A 20,401-nucleotide genomic window follows, 5' to 3' on the forward strand; every position below is an offset into this window, starting at 1 on the left:
TTGGTTGTTTTGGTTTTTTTGGTTGCCAGAAAGAAAGCTTGCACTCTTCTTTTGCCTTTTTTGTAATACGGGCGAGACTGGCTTTACGGTAAGGTTTTGTCTTGACATGCCCAAGAGAGGTAACATAATAGATAGTCCTGTTCCGATTAATGCCACAAAATCTGTCTTGGCTTAACAGTTGTATTGTACCAGCTGTTGCCATGCAAAGTTCCACCATTTATATGCTTTCAGTCTTAAGCTTGACTTTACTTCCAACTGTTTTGGGGACTTAATATAATTTTTGTAAATACATTTGCAGGAATGAAGTGGAAGTCAACTGAATTCTCTTGTGCACTACTGAGACGAAATGACATTCCTGTTTGTGATGAATGGAAGTCCTGGCAGCGTCTAATATGGGAGGGAAAGACATGAATGGACAATGTGGCGTGACTCGTTCAGATTGCATATCTTCTGCCTGCTTATGGCAGGACTGGCTATTGTGGTGCTGGTCCATAATTTTTTTCAGTTAGAGGTAAGTGGAGCCTGTTTCTTCTCCAAGAGGGCTTGAGCAACATTATTCCTCTTTGAGTGTAAGGTTAGAATTGTGACTGACAGCATTTAACTACAACTTGGAATCATAGAAAATTCACACTGGAAGGGATGTCTTGAAGTGTTTAATCCAACACCCTCCTCAAAGGACTAACTTCAAAGTCAGCCTGAATTGCACAGGGTATCAGCGAGTTGAGTTTTGACAGTCTTCAAGGACGGTCAGGTTTCACAACCTGCCTGGGCAGCCTGTTGCAGTGCTGCACCCCTCTCATAGGGAAGAATGTTTCTCTTATGTGTATGTGGAAGCTGTCTCTTGTCCTTTTAGTTCTGATTCCAGTTTCTCTGTAATTCCCCTTTAGTAGCAAAAGACTGCAGTTAGGTCTTCTACAGACTTAAAAAAAAAAAAAAAGTCTGATTCCTTTAGTGTCTCTTTTTGGTCATGTACTCCAGTCCCCTAATCATCTCAGGGATTCTTAGCTGATGTCTCCAGTTTGACTCTGATATGGGGTGTCCAAAAAACAGATAGAGCGTTCTAGGTATGGCTTCACCAAGGTCAAGCTGAGGGGAATTATCACTTTGCTCGATCAGCTGGTTACGCTCTTGTTTATTCATTGCCACAACACTGTGCTGTTGGCATGTGATCACTTTGCTGTCCACTGGAATCCTTAGGTCTTTTTCTGCGGAGCTGTTAGCTAGCTAGTTGATCTCCAGCCTGTAGTGATGCAATTTTCTTTTGCCTTTTCCATTTTCCCTCTGCTGTGTCTGACTTGCATATTTCTTCATTTTATTTATCAATTTAGTGGATAGGTACTTTCGAACTGCATTAGTCAGTAACCCCAGACTAAAGTCAAGACAGATAAAATCACCAGGGATCCTAATACCTTGTTAAATTCTAGCTTTTATGCATGTTAGCCAATCAGTAATTGCTTTATGCATTTAGGTTGTGAGTATCCTGCTTGCAGAGTCCTTTTTTTTTTCTTGATGAATGATGCCAAAATGAAATGATCCAAAAGAGGGGCTGTAAAATCCCCTCTCACTCCCAAAAAGATATAATTGAATTGGAAGAGGTTCAGATAAGGGGTAAGGAAGATGTTTGAGAGGTCTAAAATCACAAGTGGCACAGGATCAATAACTAAACAATGAATGTTTGTTACCTATTCCAGTACTAGTGGAGACAGTAAATAAAAACTGCAGATGCTGAATTCAAAGGAAGCAGGGGTGGTTTTTTTATGGATTGCAGCAAAGCTGCAGAAGTCCTTGCACTAAGACTGTGTAGCTGCTAAAAACATATATTCAAAAAGTCTGGATGAATTCTGTGCAGTTTTGGCTGGGATAGAGTTAATTTTCTTCCTAGTAGCTGGCATAGTGCTGTGGTTTGGATTTAGTATGAGAATAATGCTGGTAACACACTGATGGTTTAGTTGTTGCTAAGTAGTACTGACACTAGTCAAGGACTTTTTCAGGTTCCCATGCTTTGCCAGGTGCACAAGAAGCTGGGAGGGGGCACAGCCAAGACAGTTGATCCAAACTGTCCAAAGGGATATTCCATACCATATGACATCATGCTCAGTATAGAAACTGGGGGGAGTTGGCCCGATGACAGTGATTGCTGCTCAGGGACTGGCTGGGTGTTGGTCAGTGGGTGGTGAGGGGTTGCATCACTTATGCTTTTCTTGGGTTTTGTTCCTCTTCTTGTTGTTTTCCTTTTCACCATTTATTATTATTATTATTATTATTTATTTATTTATTTATTTCATTTTATTTCAATTATTAAACTGTTCTTATCTCAACCCATGAGTTTTCTTTCTTCTACCCTTCTGATTCTCTCCTCCATCCCACTGCGGGGGGGAAGGGTGAGCAAGCAGCTGCGTGGTGCTTGGTTGCTGGCTGGGGTTAAACCACGACAAATTCATAGAAGAAGAATCCATTAGGGGATACTAAATTTTAAAGAGGTCAACCCTAGTGTTTAATAAGTCTCTTAAGCCACAAAGTCATAGAATCATAGAATGCTTTGGGTTGGAAAGGACCTTTAGAGGTCATCTAGCCCAATCCCCCTGCAGTGAAGCAGGGACAGCTTTAACTAGATCAGGGCGCATGTTTGTAAATGCATCAAACATGCGTCTCATCCCCAAATCATCTAATCTAGCTCGCGAAACCTAAAGAGCTAAGGCAATTATCAGCTAGCCCCCAGCTAGCCTCCCTGCTTTTTCTCTTTAGGATTTTATACTTTTTCATGTTGGAACTTTCTCTCTTGAATTCTTAAGCTACTAACGATACCCTCTCAATAGTCCTACCCATGTCAAAATTTTACTTTTCTTACTTTGTGTGTTTAAAAAAAAAAAAAAAATCAAGCTGTCCACGAAACATTTGATAGCGTGCTTATTATTTAATTCGCTTTTTAGTATGGAGTAACTCCTCCCTTGAGGTCCACAGCTGACTGCTGCATTATAGTACCGGAAAAAATGTGGTTGGGTTTGGTTGGTTGGTTGTTTTTTTCCCACAAACGCAGCCAGACAGATAAAATGTTCAATAATTTTCCACAAAGCGTGAGGTTGTTGCTGAGGAGCAACATCATGCCTTTAGGATACAGGAGAGTTTGTATATTTGTACCAATTGCCTTCAGAGCGAGAGAACCACTTCAGGATTGGTTGTGAGCATTATTTTATTTAAAAGCACTTGGAAAAGAGAGTGTATGGGGAGAGGGGAAGTTTCTTGCAAGGGTGAAGGAATGGTGTGTGGAATCAAACAGCTGAAACAGCACAAAAGAACTATGTAACAAAGGTTTTTATTCTTGCTTCTAAATTGCAAGTGCCTACGAAAGATAACTGCATCATCTTATTTGGATTATTGCTGGAACATTTGTCTGTCGGGTGGTGGCTTTTTAGGATTGGCTTTGACATTTAGAGTAACTTAGCACCCACTCAGTGCTGTGAGACAGTAAAGACAGTGAACTGATTTCATGTCTATCTTAGACAACAAATAGGGATAAAGTACCTGGAGTGTAAAATTACTGAAAATAAGATGACTGACCTCTCAGTAATTGGTATTTGTTTGGTTTCAAATAGTCTGCTGCATAAATTAAGACTGTCTGTTGGGCAAACTGGAACTCCCCCCAGCCCATGCCTGTCGCCTGGGAATCTCCTATGATGTTTCCTGCTCTAATGTTAGTGACGTATGCAGGTTTACAGCAATTGTTCTGAATGTACTAGGCCAAGCTAAGAGTTACAGCTGGTGGAAGATACTGGGCTTTGAGATGGAGTTCCACCTTTTCAGCAGCAATTAATACTCAACATTTTTTTTATCAGCCACCAACATTATTGCATTTAACTGAGGACAAATGTTCATTGCAGGTCTAGCCAAGTACCCTGTGACCCTTCTAGAATATCTTTGAGAGCATGATTGCCTGAGTGGGGCTATATGTTATATCTAATTTTTGCTTAGTTGGCAGTGAGAATGCTAAAAGCTGAGTAGTTGAGCTGAAACTTTCAGTAGTTCTCCTGAAAATACAACTTCCTTTTTTCCTTTTTATGACATCTTTCGTGCACCAGAAACAGCTCGTGGATTTGGTTTTGCTTAATTGACATGTAATCCATTCTGTCCTGCCTGTGTTACTTGGCAGACATTCATTAAATTACTTTGTGATCACATTTGGGTTCTGGTTAACTTCAGAATGCAGCAAGTTAAAAATAAAAAAAAAAACAAACCCAAACAAAAAACCAAAACACACCCCCCCAACCTAAAAAAAAAAAAAAACCAAACCAAACCCAGCAAACTAACCAACCCCCTTGGGAATTGCATTCAAAATCAAGACACCTTGAATGGAGTATATATAGAAATAAACAAAGCAGGGCAAGTGTTACTCAACGTGGAGATTGTATTAAAAACTAAAAGACTCTGTCGTAAGATAAAGGAAGAGGACTCTTGAGAAATCTTGTGAAATACTCTTTATCTGCCCTACCTAAAGAAATTTTATTCTATTTTAGCTGCTAACTAGGGTAGAGAGCCCACAGTTCTGCATGGGCTCAGTATGACTTTTTAACAAACAGGAGCCAGAGAGATTTGGAAATGCCAGTGAAAGAGAGGGTAGGGAATGGAGTGGGGACAGACTAAGCTTTTAATCTGCTCAGGGCAAGCCATGTGTATCCATAGGGATAGGAGAGCTTGAGCACTTGTTTGGAGATGAGCCTGGAAAACATTTAAGTAAGGAAGATGGTTTGGAAAACTTTTCTATTCCAGTAAAGGATCTTTGGTATATTAATTGACTCTGAAGCTTTCCCTGCCTTAACTGGAGAATGGAATCTCTGTAATATTTTCTCCTGTGAATAGCATACATGATGTAGTTTACTTTCACACATAAGCCTATAATTCTGCAATAATACATGGTCCTGTTTGGGCTTGGGAGAGGGCTGTAAAGATGAACAAGGATGTTAAAGAATGGTCCTTCAGGATATTGAAGCAGCTCTGGTTTTACCTTCATAGAGATTTTTTTTTTTTCCTCTTCAAGACTGACTGAGGAAATATTTGTGGTATGATCCATTCTGCCTAGTGGGTCATAACCTGGAGATGCTGAAGTTGAAGTGACAGTGCTTGTCCGGGACCTCAGCGGCATACAAGTGAGGAGCTTTGGCCTGGTGCTTTGCTAAAAAGGCTGTGTAAGTGGACTGCTTTAGAGGCATCGAACTGTGTTCTCTGCTCTGTTTTCTGAATGTATGAGTTTATTGGCTTGGTGTTCTCTGCACCCTTTTCCACTGGAAGATATAGGTAGGCCCTTGGAAAGACTTCAGAAAGGCTAGCTAGGACATAAACGACATCTTTCACATCTCTGACAGAAAGACTGAGTTAAAAATCCTGAAGAAATTTAAAGAAGGTTAAAAAGAGTGATAGGTCTGTTTTTAAGGCTGCCTTAGATAGCCATCTCTCTTCTTCATTTGAAAGGATTTTCTTTTTCCGTGCCCCCCCCGCCTTGAAGTACCAACCATTGAAGAACCAACTGAAATACAGAAACCTTCTCTTGAGAGCTTACACTGAACACAAGGATTAATCAAACACACATATTCTCCCTTTCCACCCCTCCTCAGGAAAGTGCTTAAATATTTTTGCTGACTGAGACATGGTTACCAGCTTGTTGGATGCATTGAAATATATAGCTAACTTTTAAAAATATTTCCATGCAGTATTTTCTGTGTTATGTATATGCATGAAGAAGTGAAAGGAAGAAGTTGTGAAGGTATCCAAAAATAACAACTTGGCTTAATTCAAGAATGCATGTAGGCAAGATTTAAAGTAGAGCTGTGCCCGAGATTCATTTTCAGCTTTGCCTGAAATTTACTGGATTAATAAAAGCAATGTGCAGTGATACGTTTGCATTTTTGCCTGCTGTGATGGAAAATAGAAATAATTACAAATTACCTCAGATGGCCTTTAGGGAAAATTTGTTAAATCCTGGGTGGAAGCGTAGAACAGAAGTAAAAGCTTCTATTATGATAATAACATTTATGTATCTGTTGGTACCTGTCAGTTTACATTTTATAGTGAAAATGCAACAAGTTACAATTTCAGATTTTATAGTTAACATGGGTATTGTCCTGGTTTCGGCTGGGATAGAGTTAATTTTCTTCCTAGTAGCAGGCGTAGTGCTGTGTTTTGGATTTAGTAGGAGAAGAATGCTGATAACACGCTGATGTTTTTAGTTGTTGCTAAGTAGTGCTTATGCTAGTCAAGGACTTTTCAGCTTCCCATGCTCTGCCAGGTGCACAAGAAAGTGGGAGGGGGCACAGCCAGAATAGTTGATCCAAACTGGCCAAAGGGCTATTCCATACCATATGATGTCATGCTCAGTATATAAACTGGGGGGGGTTGGCCGGGGAGCAGCGATCGCTGCTCGGGAACTGTCTGGGTATCGGTCAGTGGGTGGTGAGCAATTGCATTGTGCATCACTTGCTTTGTATATTGTTATTATCATTATTATATTGTTATTATTATCATTACTATTTTACTTTATTTCAATTATTAAGCTGTTCTTATCTCAACCCAGGAGTGTTTCTCACTCTTACTCCTCCGATTCTCTCCCCCATCCCACCTGGGTAGGGGGAGTGAGCGAGCAGCTGCGTGGTGCTTAGTTGCCGGCTGGGGCTAAACCACGACAACTATACACGTAGGAAATCAGCACACAGGGCAACGCACCCAGCTAAATTCTTTCCCAGGTATCAAACAGAAGATTCTGTGTATCCACCCTACAACCTAGTGTGCTCATTATCCTCTTACTCCTAAGCTGATCAAAACCAACTTCTTATGTAACAGGCTTCAAAAAGCCCTGTGCATTTCTGTTGCTTGTTAGGTTTGCCTTTCTTATAAAAAGCATATTGAATCTCTGTGTTGCTCAAATTACTTTAGTATACTGGCAAATTCAAATAAAATGTAGCAGTGGGGGAAACTACTTAGTGTGTACATGTACTCCAGGTGATATTTCAATGGACTAAGAAAGGTTTATAACAATAAATAAGGCTTTAATGTAAGTACGGGGAATTTTAGTACATTACTGAGCAGTTAATTATGGAGGAAGTAAATGGAAAACACTAGGATATTGGTAAGTACGATGATGTTTAAAACATTTCAAATAGTGTAGTTTTGATTTTTGTAGCAATCTTTCAAATCTAAACTAGCATATTCTCTGATGCCGTGTAAATGGTACATTGTGTAATTTTAATCTTTGCTTGAAAAACGATTTGAAGTATTTTGCTTCTCTATGAAATACAACTATGGATAAGTTCTACTATATACACCTGGTAATTAAGTACTCATTAGCTGCTGATTTTGTGTGTATTTGAGGTGTAAGTTTGGATTTGCTGATTAGAAATCTCACAGGTAGCTCTGGAGTCTTAGACTGTGCTATTTTTTAAATTTCCCTAATGCAAACCTGCAAAATTGTGTGATGTCATGAAGAAGATGGTATCTCTGCAGTCATTTGCATAAAAATACAGTTTTGGACACTGATATCAAGTCACAGCAGAAGCCCCCTGTCTTAGTCTAGCATTGTATTTAACTTCTAAACTCGTGTGGATTAGGAGATGCTCTGGTTGTGTTTCATTTGGCTCTAGAAGAAGCTGTATATAGATTTTAAAATCTTAAAAATATATAAATTAATTTATTTTCCCCTGTTTAGTCCTAGCTTTACTCCTAGACTATTTTACTTGCCCACCAGTTCATGAATTTATTGCCCCTGAAGCATTCCTTTCTTTTATTCCATTTCTCTCAATCTGTACATTACAGGGAAACCCACATTTCAGATAATTAGATAAGAAGCAACCTGAGTGTGACCAGATAAATGACTGCAGCTGCTACATGCAGCAGACTTCTCTAGAAGGCATGTGCAGGGGGTGCATCAGATTCATCTGCAGTGTAATGTCTCAACGAAACCCTATTTCCTTGCATTATATTGGGCAGCTATTAGACCTCATTGTGCTGGAAGACTAAAATGTTACTATGTAAGAAAATTAAACACAAGTTACAATTTACTATTTAATCATACGACCTTTTGTAATTTTTTTTCACACTACTGATTTTTACAGAATACACTTGGTAGCCAGAATACTGCCACAGAAAATATTGGGCCTGATTTATGTAAAAGCCTCTTTGCCAGAGCAGGGCAACCAGAGGTTGCCCACTTGTTTCCTTAGAAAGCCCACACTCAAAATAATAGATTTGTGTCTTCTGGTAAAGTTGCTTCATTTGGTCAGCTTCCAAGCTCTGTAAAACAAAGCCCAGTTCTTGGGATCATTTCCTGACAAAGCATCTGTTATTCATAGTGTTTAATTTAATAGCACAGTTTCAGGTAATCTTTTTCCTCCCCAGCACCTGGATGATGACACAGTTTCAGGATCAAATTGGATAACAGCAAACAATGTCCAGCATTCTCTATCACAGACAACCAAAACTACCAGGAAGCCTTACTGTGGTTATAAGCAGCAGATTTTGTCCAAAAGAGAACAAGCGGAACAGGAATCGTTGCTTGCCGCAATACGGTGGCCAAAACCCTCTGATGGCAAAATTGCCTTTGTACAAAGCACTGATCCTGCACATAGTGACTTTGTGATTGTGAAACCCAGCGAGTTCTTCAAGGTGGGTGATCAGTTAGAGGTGCTTGTTCGTATGAAGGATTTCCAGGGAAAACCCAAGCAGTATGGTGGAGACTATCTACAGGCACGAATTCACTCTCCTCTGCTGAAAGCTGGAGCAACAGGAAGGATTGTAGATTGCCGTAATGGCCTTTACAAAGTCGTCTTTACTTTGCTTTGGCCGGGAGAGGTCAAAGTTTCTGTGTCACTTGTCCATCCGAGTGAAGCGATCCAAGTCCTCCTGCGTTTACGAGAAGAAAGGCCGGACAGGGTCTATTTCAAAAGCTCATTCAAGTCTGGGAGGCGTTCGGAGACCACCGAGTGCAATGTTTGCTTGCCTGGAGATCTCCCAGTGTGTAACTTCACAGATCTCTACACGGGTGAGCCATGGTTCTGTTATAAGCCTCGAAAACTGTCCTGTGCTAGCCGAATCAGCCATGCCAAGGGTGGATATCAAAAAGGTCTTCTGACACAAGAGGAAAGCCTCTTTTTCCAAAGGTACGTATGTTGTTGAATTTATATTTACTCAGTCAAGTAATTTTTTTTTAAGACAAACTCTAGTTTATTAGTGAAATATGACAGATTGCCTTAGAAGAGGTATCTGTGTATCTGCAGGAGCAGGTGTTTGATGTGAGTCATTGAATATTCTCTTCCCCTCCATTCAGCCATGCAAGAACACAGTAATCTTAAACTAAAGAAACTTGGAGTGTTCTCTCTCTATGCTTTGAATTCAACCCTGGTGCACCTGCTAAATTTTACAAGAGCATGCTGTCTAAATCTGGTGGTGGTTTGGGGGACTGTTTCCTTATTTTTTGTTTCCACACCTACTCTTGCAATATCAATAACAACGCTTTGAGATGTATTTTTGGCCAAGTCTGAACTGCCTGAAAAGGGTCCAGGTTTTTGGCTTATTTTTACACAAAATGCTAATTGTTTTTATCCTCAGCAAAAGTCATCTTACATGTAATGCAGTGTGTTCCTTGTTGCTCAGTATGACTTTCAAATCTTAGGAATGATTTTAAGCCAGTCATGAAGAAAACGCCCAGTAGAACAAGCTGCTGAGCAATACCTGTGCAAGTGGAAATGATCTGTGCATGTTATATAAAGTATCAAACTAAATTAGTTTCACAGTCATCTTTTTCTTCTGCATTCAGCATTTTAAAAAATACCTCTCTTAGTGCATGGGTAGACGTGCTGGAACTGCTTCTGTATATACCCTCAGCTGAAATTAGACAAAGTTAGCTACTGTGTCAGAACTGTAGTTGTAGGCTACTGCCTTGCTCTCCAAAAAAGGTGTTGAAGGAAAGTGTTTCAGCCGTATGTCCACTTGAGGCTTAAATTGGGAAGGATTTTAGAGCAGCTCCAAATAGTTTAATTAGGAAAGTGTGTGTGCATGTTTGTAACTGAAGACCAGAAATTTGATTTTGGTAAGTATTGGTGGGATTCTTTTTTGGCTCTTCCTTTTCAAGTTTATAAGTGGGTCTTCTGACTTTCTGTGCCTCAGGCAGTTCACCTGTAAAATACGGCTGATATTGATTGGTGATGTTTCCAAATGGGAGTGGGAAATTTTTTTTGCTTGTTTTGTTTTGGGTTTTGTTTGTTCTGTTCAGCTCTGAGATCCTTGACTGAAATGGCTTATAGAAATTCCAAATAATTGATTTCTTAAGTAGAGAAAAACATTAGACAGGGATTCTCTTTAAAACTGCAACAAAAGACAGAACAAGAGCTTAGTATTAAATCTCCACGTCTGTCACAGCTGTACAATAGTGATACGTGTCCAACGCAAAAGGATCAGAATTCACTGATGTCCGCAAACAAATACTTCTGAGGTCTCCTTGTGTTCAGGGGGATGAGCTTTGTTTCTGTACTCAGCAAGTTGCTGTCCTACTGGAAGACCTTATTGCTGGAGATCTCTGAAGTTGGTTGGATGTCGGCTGGTACTGCCTTCTCCCCGAGAGGCAGGACACACCACCGCCAGCCTAGCCTAGATCTAGAACTGCAGGTGGTGGTGGTGCTGGGCTGCTCCAAGCTCCGCTAAGTACTGCGGAGCAGGCTGTGGGATTATGGGGGCTGAAAGCGGTGTTAAGCACCTACAGAGAGCCGGCAGAGCTGGGAGCTGCTGCTGCTGCTGCACACCCTTTCAGTGGTTTGTCTCCTGGCTGTGGTCCACATTCCACAGGCTGGGAACTTCCCACCTTTGTGGTATATCCCCCAAAGCTTCTTGCAGACCTCTGAGAGCTTGATAGCTTTATCTAGACTTGTGCCAGTAAGAGGGTGCATGAGATTTGTGTCCCAGTGCTATGAAATTTTGAATTCTGACTGAGAACGGTGATAGTGGTCTCAAGGAAACTAATACAGAATGAATTCAGCTATAGGAAGCAGAGTAAACTTCAAGTAACAAAATTCTTATTGTGAGTCCTATGTGCTTATTTGAAGTGGGTTAAGAAAAAATGAGATTAATATTACCTTCAAATTTTACAGCCTTACTATATTACTATTACTAATTTTTGTTCAAGCGATGTGAATATCAAAAGGCCGATACTCTCCAGTGGACCCGATTCAGTGATTGTAAAGCCCAAGGCATTTACAGGTAAAGTAATCTTTATAAGATTCTTGTTTGTAATTCATAATTAAATTTATAAAAAGAACAACAGGCATGAGGTAATAATTGATTTGTTTGTTTACATAGCATGGAATAGAAATTAACTTTTAAATTTGTATTGAGAAGATGAAGGCTTTTGGGTGTTGCTGTAATGTAAGTTCAGTACTAATAACAGTTGTCTAAAATTACATACATAAGTGGGATTTTTAGGAAAAAATAATTAAAAAAAAGTTTGTTCTCTTGCCAAAAGTGTCTTTTTTCTAGCATTTACTCAGAGATGTAAAATGTCTTACAGTAACTGCTCACCAAACTCTCAAGTTAATCTAGCAAAACCAGCTGTGTGATGTTTTTTAATGTCTGTCTCTGCTAAGAATTCTGTCTAACAGATTTTGACAATTTGCATTTAAGTATTACTATCATTTTTGTTACCACAGGATGTCAGAACCTAGTTGTGGACCAGAACCTAATTTTTCTGTACCCTGTCTAAAAACAGAACAAAAAGACAGTCCGTACCAAGTTAAACAGAGGTTTTATCTCATTCATATCCACATGCACGCTTTTTGTGCCTCTCGGAAGCCTGCATGAAATGTGATACACAGCAAATTACTTCTTAACTGAAAGCTTTTCAGATGTTTTTTCTATAAGGTTGTAGGAGACTTTAAAGGTAGTGTTCCTGACCTGAGCAATAAGGTCTTAACTGAAAACAGCCTACAGCATTTTCTTGCTTTTAGTTTTGCTGTTCACTAAAAAAAAAGAGTGCTGCTACTAGACCAGTAGCACTTTATCTCCCTTTCTTTCTCCTGATCCTTCAGATGGCATGTTTTTTGTTGCTTTTTTTTATCTTCTATATTTCCTCACAGAAACGCCTGCAAATTTGAAATTCAATTATATCGCCCTTCTTTCAGGAGCTGCAGATGATCAAAGCTTGCCTGGATTTCCTAAGGATTAATGCTGGCTTAGAAAGGGTTGATAGGAATAACACAGTATTCCTCAGGGAAATTCCTTCCAAGAAGAACAGTCTCTGAATACATAAACTTAATACACTGGTATAATGATCGTGGATGTATGGATTTGTTAGGATTGATGGCACACTTAAATTCATTGTTCTGCTGTTGTTGGTTTTGCGTGTACCTTTCTGGTTTGGGGTAAGTGTAGATTGAGGTGATTTTTAAAACTTTCTGAAATACAAGCTTTTATTTCTATTCTTGGTTTGTAACTATTCAGATTGGAGCTTTTACTCTCTTCTATAAATTCCAAAAGTAATGTCTTTCTAAATTCAGGAGCAAAACTGGTATGATACTGTACACCAATTTGAAATGTTGGAGTTGGGTTTAGTGTGAGGCACCAAAAAGTTTTTTCTAGTACCATTTTTACGTATCTATTTGTAGTCTAAGAATAAGTTTAAAAGGTAAAAAATGGAAATGTTTTTACATCAAAACTTAAGAAACAAAAAGTTGTGAATTAACATTATGAATTAGTCTTCAGTTACATGACCACATGAAGGGTTTTTTCCCTTTTCTTTTGTAGGATTCCTGTTTCATACATATTGGATGAGTCAACATTACTAGTTGGGTTTTTTCTCTTCCTTCATTGTCCCTGTTGCCTGATTTAAAGAATCATCCAAAGACAAAATTTTCTAATGGCTTTTTCTGTGGTACTCATGGTTAGAGTCTTTTGTGTTACACAAACATAATAGTAGTTTGCTTTCTATGGTGTTCCTGTGAGGTCTAAGGAGGTTAACATCTACTAATGCAAGACACAGAGAACATTGTGTAGAAACAGTGAGACCAAAAATGCCTATTAGGAATGGGTGTTTAAAGGTGCTTATGGCCTGATTTTTTGAGTGTTTAGATTTTGGCTACACCTGTGCTACAATGAAGCAGCTACCAGAGGATGCTTCTGGGCACTGGAATTCCACTGCCTGTACTTTCACATGGTTAGAATGGTCCCTGACATGATTTTGGCTGTGGCAATGTGTGCTTTCCCAAACAGCTGCAAGTTAGGACAGGGCAAGGACAGTTCTTAACAGGTAGTCTCCACGCCAAGGTGGGTAAAAGTGTTTAAACAGCTGGACGTGGCTGCTCCATGCAGCTGGCGTTGGTGCCACGGGACACCTCCGCACTGTTCAGTTTAGGTCTTCGAATACACATGTGGTAAAGCAAGAACCTGTAATGACCTCACGGAAGTTCGATGTACTAGTATCACACTGGATACTAAGAGAAATATGGCCAAGTTTGACTGACGTAACCGTGAGATTGCAGCTCCTCTTCGTGTAATCTCTGGCCCTTGCTTGCAACGTAGCGTCTGACTTCTGCAAGTTAAATAGGTGTCCTACAGAGTAGAGCTTCCCTGCTGCGGTCTAGTAACTCCTCGGAGGGCCGCCTGTCCCAGGCAGTAAAAGGGGAAGGGGGTAGATAGCAGAGAGACAGTGTAAAGTCCATGGAATTAGAGACTCTCGTAATTCACGCATTCAAAGAGCACACCTAAAATTCTTGGGTCGTAGCTTGAATTCTGGCATCTCCTAGTTTCGGAGTCCTTATGATTCAGACTTCACTTTTCCAGCATGTGTGGCTGGAGCAGGAGCGTTAGTGTGTGTGTTATTCCGTAGAGGGGTGGGTTGGGGTTTTTGGGGGGTTTGTTTTGGGTTTTTTTTTTTAAGCAAATAGGCTGTGGAGCGGGGCAGGCCGCTAGAGGGGAGCAGTGGGCTGCGGTGCGGAGGACGCCAGTGCCGGGGGCTTTGGGAAGAGAATCATAGAATAGAACCGTGGAAGCATTTCAGTCGGAAAAGACCTTCAAGACCATCGAGAGGAGGCTGCTCTGCTGATCCTTCTGCCTGTGTTCCTCTGTGCCTCTCACAAGCATCCACGACTGGGCGTTTCTGTCTAAGTGTGAAAGAAGTCAGATACTTGCTGGGTTTTTACTTTATCATCAGAGAGGCCATTTAATTTCAACTATGATTGTTCAGCCAACTGAGTCAGTAGTTGCAGGTTTTGCTGCAGAAATAGGTGGAATATTTTGAGGAGAAATACTTGGGCTTACAGAAGTGTGTGATGCATCAAGCTTTTTAATCTACACGGTACATCATATTCTTTTGCTTTTAAACTAGGGAAGATCTTCAGACATCACTGCCTGTGTGCCCATGAAGGTTATGGAGGCTGGTTTTGTTGTACGTAAATCTTGAAGAATTCCTCTCTTTCAGATTCAAGCAGTATGGACAGAGCTGAAGATCCCGCAGTTTCCCCCTCTGGTTATTATTATGAAGACCAGTGGAGGTCCAGAACACACTGGATCCATCATTTTAACAAGTCAGATGATGTAACCAAGTGCTTACAAGGAAAAGTAATCCACTTGTTTGGAGACTCTACAATAAGGCAGTGGTTTGAATATCTGACAGCATTTGTTCCAGGTTATTTTTTTTTTTTTAATTTGGTTTTGTTCTTAAAGACTTTTGCAAAGCTTTATTTCTCACATCTCGGACACAGAGTTGATCTTACTGAATGACAATGGCAAAACAAAGGAAGAGGAAAGACAAAACATCATCAGAAGTGCTGGCAGAAAGGCAGTTAGTCAAACGTTTGAGCAGACACTAGAAACATGTAGGCCTTGGAAATAGGGCCACAAGGTATCTGCAAAGTTGTCCTTGTAAAACGTTTCACTAATGAGGACCGCTGCTGTGGCTGTGAATTAAGGTGGCCACCTGGGGGCATGGCAGAAGCCTCTTTGGGTGCCTGCATAAGGCCTTGCAGCATCCCAGTCACACAAGGCATTTTGCAATGAAGTAGCAAATGACTTCCGTTAGTGTTGATTGGTTTCATACCCTTTCTTGTATTTCCCTTATTTTAACTTAAATAACAGAATTTCAGTAGCCAATTAGATATTCCTCCCTCACCCCTTGCCAAGCAGTAAAGTTGTGTTGGAACACAGACTTTGACACTCTTTATTCCCTATGTGTTGAAGTTGTCTTTAAATTTAATGGAGTCTTAAAGTTGCCAGAAGGGTTCCCATGAACACTGGATTCATAGGGTAACAATGACTGAAGGAGCCTGTTTGGAAAATTTCTTCTTTTATGAGAGAGAAAAGAAAATAGTGACAGCCTTGTGAAGTTGAAGTGTGCTGTCTTGCAAATTTCAACACCCATAAAAGTACACTCTGAAATACGCAGCTAGCATGTGTATGACACTCATCTTCTGTTTCACTTTAGAGTTCTTAAAATTACGTTCAGATTTCCTTATCGTTACTTTTGCCCTGTGGTCCTAGCATCTTGTTGATAGTTTTAATCTCTAATGCTGTCTTTCACTAATGCTTGCCCTTGGTTTTTCAGATCTAGTGGAATTTAACCTGGGGAGTCCTAAGAATGTGGGCCCTTTCATGTCTGTGGACCTGAAGCACAATATCCTACTGAAGTTCCGCTGTCACGGGCCACCCATTCGCTTTTCAACAGTCTTTAGTAGTGAACTGCGCTACATTGCCAACGAACTGAACGGCATAGTGGGTGGGAGAAACACGGTGATAGCCATAACTATATGGTCCCACTTCAGCACTTTCCCTGTGGAAGTGTATATCCGGCGGCTGAGGAACATTCGGAGATCAATTATTCAACTGCTGGATCGCAGCCCCAAGACGTTAATCATCATCAGAACCGCTAATGTTCAGGAGCTTGGGCCAGAAGTGAGCCTCTTTAACAGTGACTGGTATTCCTTTCAGCTTGATTCTGTCATGAGGAAAATGTTCTCAGGAGTTGCTGTGCACTTTGTGGATGCTTGGGAGATGTCTCTGGCTCATTACTTGCCACATAACTTGCACCCAAAAGAAGTAATTGTTAAGAATCAAATAGATGCATTTTTATCTTATGTGTGCCCTATGCAAACTTAGCACAAGTGGATATCCCTATGTCACCTTTTGCTGTAGCCGAAGTAAAGTTGCTCTTTGTCGGAGCTATCGAATTATGCTGGGTGGTATGGAAGAACTCTGGTTATTGTACTTGCATGCAGTACAAGCGGGGCGGCCTTAACTCTGGGTAGCTGTGAAGGGTGGTAAAGAGGAGTTGGCTGTTCAGACCATATCTTCCTGCGAGGTTGATTCCTTTCAACCTTGTAATTCATATCTGAGATTATTAGAGAGCACCTTAAATTAAATTGACAGTATTCAATAAGAAATTATGTGGGTTATTAGCTTTACTAGTTGTCTGCACTGTATGCTTAATTTAATCCATATGACACTGATTCTGTTGCCAGGGTCTTGCTGCTCAGAACTGTGTGTGAAACCTGGGAAAGATTTTTGGGAGCGGTCTTTCTCAGTGTTCCAGAGTTTAAGGGACATCCCCTCTAGTTGTATGTCAGAGAAGCACAGTGTCTGTTCTTGTTTCAAAGTCCTAATTAGAAGTATGAAGGGGGTATACCAAAATCACTAATAGCAATCAAGGAAGCACAATCAAAATATCTATGGTATTAAGTCATCAGGAATTTGCTGAAATTGAATAGAGCACACTAGTTAGGTACCGTTGGTGTTTACAGATGGCTGCTAAATAATGCAAATAGCCAGGATTTTAGTTTGGTTTCCTGTACTACTGAATCTCTTCTGAGCTTTGATGCACTACTTCTTGATTTATCGGTAATGGAGAAATGTGTATATTATGACCTCAGTGAAGACACTGTCTCAGGCAGTTTCTGCAAGTTCAAGTTGCAGGCTCGTCTACTTGAAGCATTTACTAATGAAAGCATTTCCCTTCCCTGTAAGGTAAAGCTATTCCGTTATGGTCCTGCAAAGTTGGGCTTCTGATAATTACTCTTGTACGTCATTCGTACATTGTGTCTGTACGGAGAAGCCGAGTGACCTGAATGCACTTGATGATGTTTGGCAATGGGTAACGGTAACTGGCACACACGAGAGTCAAGGAAGGCCATGCAATGATGCCCCTTCTATGTTTGGCAGTTTTATCATTTATTCATGAGCTTCGCTGCTGCCAGTACAAAAGGTCAAAAAAATCGCACCCAAAAGCCAAACACACACAAGGTTGCCCTTCATACAGGTGCTTGGTAAATATTTACGGTTTTGCTGGTGTGAAAGCTGGTGGCTCTTGGGCCTCTTGGCATGGTGTTTTCTGCTGCTAATTTGATTGAGCCTGTCTATAGTTTTAAGTAGTAGCACTTTGAAAACCAAGTTTTGATTAAATTCAGCCCCCAGATTGAACAGCAGGGAAGTGTTCCGTGTTGTCTTATTTCTGGTCCCACTCAGGCCAAAGGTAGTCTTTACCAGTGGCTCTACTGAGAAATGCGTCAAAACAGTGGTGGAGTGCTTCTGAAGCAGCTCATCATGCTTAAGGAGAATATGAAAGTTGAGTCTTTGTGAGGAAACTGAGAAGATGAATAAGGCATATTGGTAGGTTGCAGAGAGTGGAATAATAGAAATGTCTTCATATTTGAAATGTTTTGCTCTTTGCCAGGTTTGCTGCTACTTTAGTAAGATTGTGCTCTTATTGCTGGAGCCCCAAGAGAGCTAATGCTACTAGCTACAGGAACGGTGTTTTTTGTTTTGTTCATTTTAAAGGACAACTGAGAACTGTTTTAAAAACAAATGTAAATGCTTTTAGCATGTAAAAGTTGTCAGTAGCATCCATCTATAAACTTAACAATCTTAAAATGTTAAAAAATGACTGGAAGAGTCGCATACACTGAAATAGCATTTATTCTTAGCTTTTCGAATCAGGATTAAGGAGGTGCAGTTTGCTAGTTTCTTCTGACAACTGTCTCATATAGTATCTGTCCATACATTACCTTTAGGTAACTATTGCTTACTTTAATATGTTAACAGCAATTTATCCTCTGCTAAAAAGAGACTATACTAATTCAGGTCTGGGAAGGTAAACCACCACAATGCAAAATGACCTTTCATCTTTTTCAGGTGTGTTTTTTAAAATAGGTCAAGTATAAGGCTTTCATCCTGAATAACAAACCTATCCAAATAATGTTAATGAAAATAAGACTTCAAACTTACTTTGAAGGGAACTACTTAATTTGTGGACTAACCGTTTGGTTTAGCTCATAAAGCCATATCATGTGTGAAAGTGTTGTGGCGGCATGTTTCTTGTGCTCACCGCTGCTCTTCAACAGCAACTTGGTACCGCTGTTAGCTACCAAGAACAGATAGAGAGGAACAAATTTTTTTGAATGTTTTGACAATTGAGGGAAAGAGAACAGGACTGCTGTTAGCAAAGGTGTCTAATCACCTTCTGGTAGAACCTGTCCCTTTTAGATTAATTAGATTAATTTTTTAATAACATATTAACTAACTTTTAGGTCGTGAACTTGAGGGAAATTGCTACTTAATTTGGAATGAGGACCAATATTTCAGTTCTTTGGGCTCTGGAATAGACAGGGAGGAGAAAGGGAGAAACTGAGGAGTTTAAGATGGAGACTGGGGACGCTATGCTTCTATATATCATTCAGTTGAACTATAAATGAGTTTTTCATTCTATTCTCATCTTGTTACTAGTTGCACCAGTTGTGTATGTACTGTATATAGAAACATAGAAGCAATAAAATATTTTTAAATCAGCTTCTTTAAACCTTTAAGCTTCTAAATGGATTTTAATGGGGACTTAGGTTAAGAAGTTGGTTATTTTTCAAGTTACTTAATAGGAAACAGGACTGGAAAGGAATTTCTCAGTTAAGTATCTTCCTTTACACGTCAAAGTTTATTTCGCAAGATTTTTTCAAAGCCCTGTCTTCCTTTTTGTTCCATTTTATTCACTTGAAGGGAAGAAATGGTATTATTTTTGATATTTTCGTTCCTGGCCTGAGCCTTTTGATTATTAACCTTTCAATACAGAGGGTTTTTTTTTTTTTTTCTTTTAAAATTGTCTATTCAAAATTCAGCTCACTCAAATCCCAGTGAAAAATACTGTATTTTTATGGTGTTTATCAGAAGATTTCAGAGCAATTTATTTATAAAATAAGTAAACTCCCTTTTACAGATTTTACTGATCCACAGTGATTTTTCTGCTCCTGATATTTTGAGAATCTTGTTTCTCATATATACCATGCTAGGCTGATTTCTTCATTCTAGCAATTTAGTGAAAACGTTAGTTGAATTGTTGATGAAAATGAGGATAAAAAGCAGAAGTTTCCATTACTTTTTTTTTTTTTCCAAGTTTTCAATTGCTTCTAATTTCATTTTCTATGCAACACTGTTGCAGTTCTCCTTTACAATATTCGAGTTACTGTTTTCGTTGTTTTACTTGTTAGAGGTAAGCATTTAAAAAATGGGAACTTCGCTTACTAGAAGGGTCTGTACGACTTTTTATATACTACAGGTGACGCTTCCATGTATGTGTGACAAAAACGAAGATTTGAAGTCATCTGCTGGGAAGGGTAAGGCACTGGGGTTTTGCTTTGTTTTTGTTGCAGAAGTGTGGGTTAAAACATTGTTCCTGTCATCTGAGTTTAAGTAACAGCAAAATACTTCAACTGCAAATGTGTATTTAATTTATAAAGCCCTTACTCGTTAAGTCCAGTTCACTTCTTCATGCTTAGTTTCCACTCGTATATTTAGACTCTTGTTATCTGTTGGTAGCAGCAAAGGGCTTGCTATCTGTGTGTTAGAAAGAGAACTTGTTTTCAAAGGGGTTTTTTTCCATTGTATGTATATTATTGAAATGCTTACAATACAAAGAAGGCTCTGATGTCTCAAAGAATAAAAAGTTCCTAATAAAGAGGGCAAGTTTACTTGAACTGTTTCATCTGATTTAGTCTCAGTTTATCTTGTTTGCTATAACCCCCCGTACTTTCTATTTTTATAGTTGTGTAGTAGTTCCCTTAGTTTTACCTATTACATTTTTGTGCTGTGTGTTGGGTAGAAGTTTCATGCTGTGGTTTATAGATTAAAATCACTTCAAAAAGTGATTTTTTTAAAAATCTTTTTTCTTTTCTGATGATCTGTATTTGGAGGGGAGTGATCTGTGCAAGCAGCACAAGCCTGGCATGAGGCCTAGCGCTGAAGCACACGGATATTTCCGATTGTCACTGTATCAGGCCTGACACATAATAAAAGCTTGTACGTAATCCAGGCTTCCTTCTTTCAGGGCTTTTGCAACCCAGCTGGCCAATGGGAAACCCTTAAGCCACTCCATTTGAAAAAAGCAGCATGAAGAACAGAGGAG

General features: G+C 39.7%; 1 protein-coding gene across 2 annotated transcripts; it reads left to right on the forward strand.

Annotated features, from left to right (window-relative positions):
• Positions 1 to 353: 353 nt before the first annotated feature.
• NXPE3 (neurexophilin and PC-esterase domain family member 3) lies at positions 354 to 17,015 on the forward strand. Of its 2 annotated transcripts, XM_075717492.1 has the most exons (5): positions 354 to 511; positions 8,380 to 9,140; positions 11,159 to 11,232; positions 14,444 to 14,650; positions 15,566 to 17,015. In XM_075717492.1, the coding sequence occupies exons 1-5, from the start codon at positions 419 to 421 to the stop codon at positions 16,114 to 16,116; spliced, it is 1,686 nt and encodes a 561-aa protein (XP_075573607.1). In that variant the 5' UTR covers positions 354 to 418; the 3' UTR covers positions 16,117 to 17,015. The 2 variants fall into 2 exon arrangements, with proteins under 2 accessions (XP_075573607.1, XP_075573616.1); XM_075717501.1 differs by lacking the exon at positions 14,444 to 14,650.
• Positions 17,016 to 20,401: the final 3,386 nt, after the last annotated feature.

The sequence above is a fragment of the Pelecanus crispus genome, chromosome 1 (genome assembly GCF_030463565.1).
Source record: "Pelecanus crispus isolate bPelCri1 chromosome 1, bPelCri1.pri, whole genome shotgun sequence".
In the NCBI taxonomy this organism is placed as follows: domain Eukaryota; kingdom Metazoa; phylum Chordata; class Aves; order Pelecaniformes; family Pelecanidae; genus Pelecanus; species Pelecanus crispus.

What these genes read in the sequence shown, in the direction of transcription:
- NXPE3 (XM_075717492.1), top strand. Translation starts at nt 419, where the DNA reads ATGTGGCGTGACTCGTTCAGATTGCATATCTTCTGCCTGCTTATGGCA. An exon ending in ATAATTTTTTTCAGTTAGAG is followed by an intron (nt 512 to 8,379) that starts GTAAGTGGAGCC and finishes TTTCCTCCCCAG; the next exon opens with CACCTGGATGATGACACAGT. An exon ending in GAAAGCCTCTTTTTCCAAAG is followed by an intron (nt 9,141 to 11,158) that starts GTACGTATGTTG and finishes TTTTTGTTCAAG; the next exon opens with CGATGTGAATATCAAAAGGC.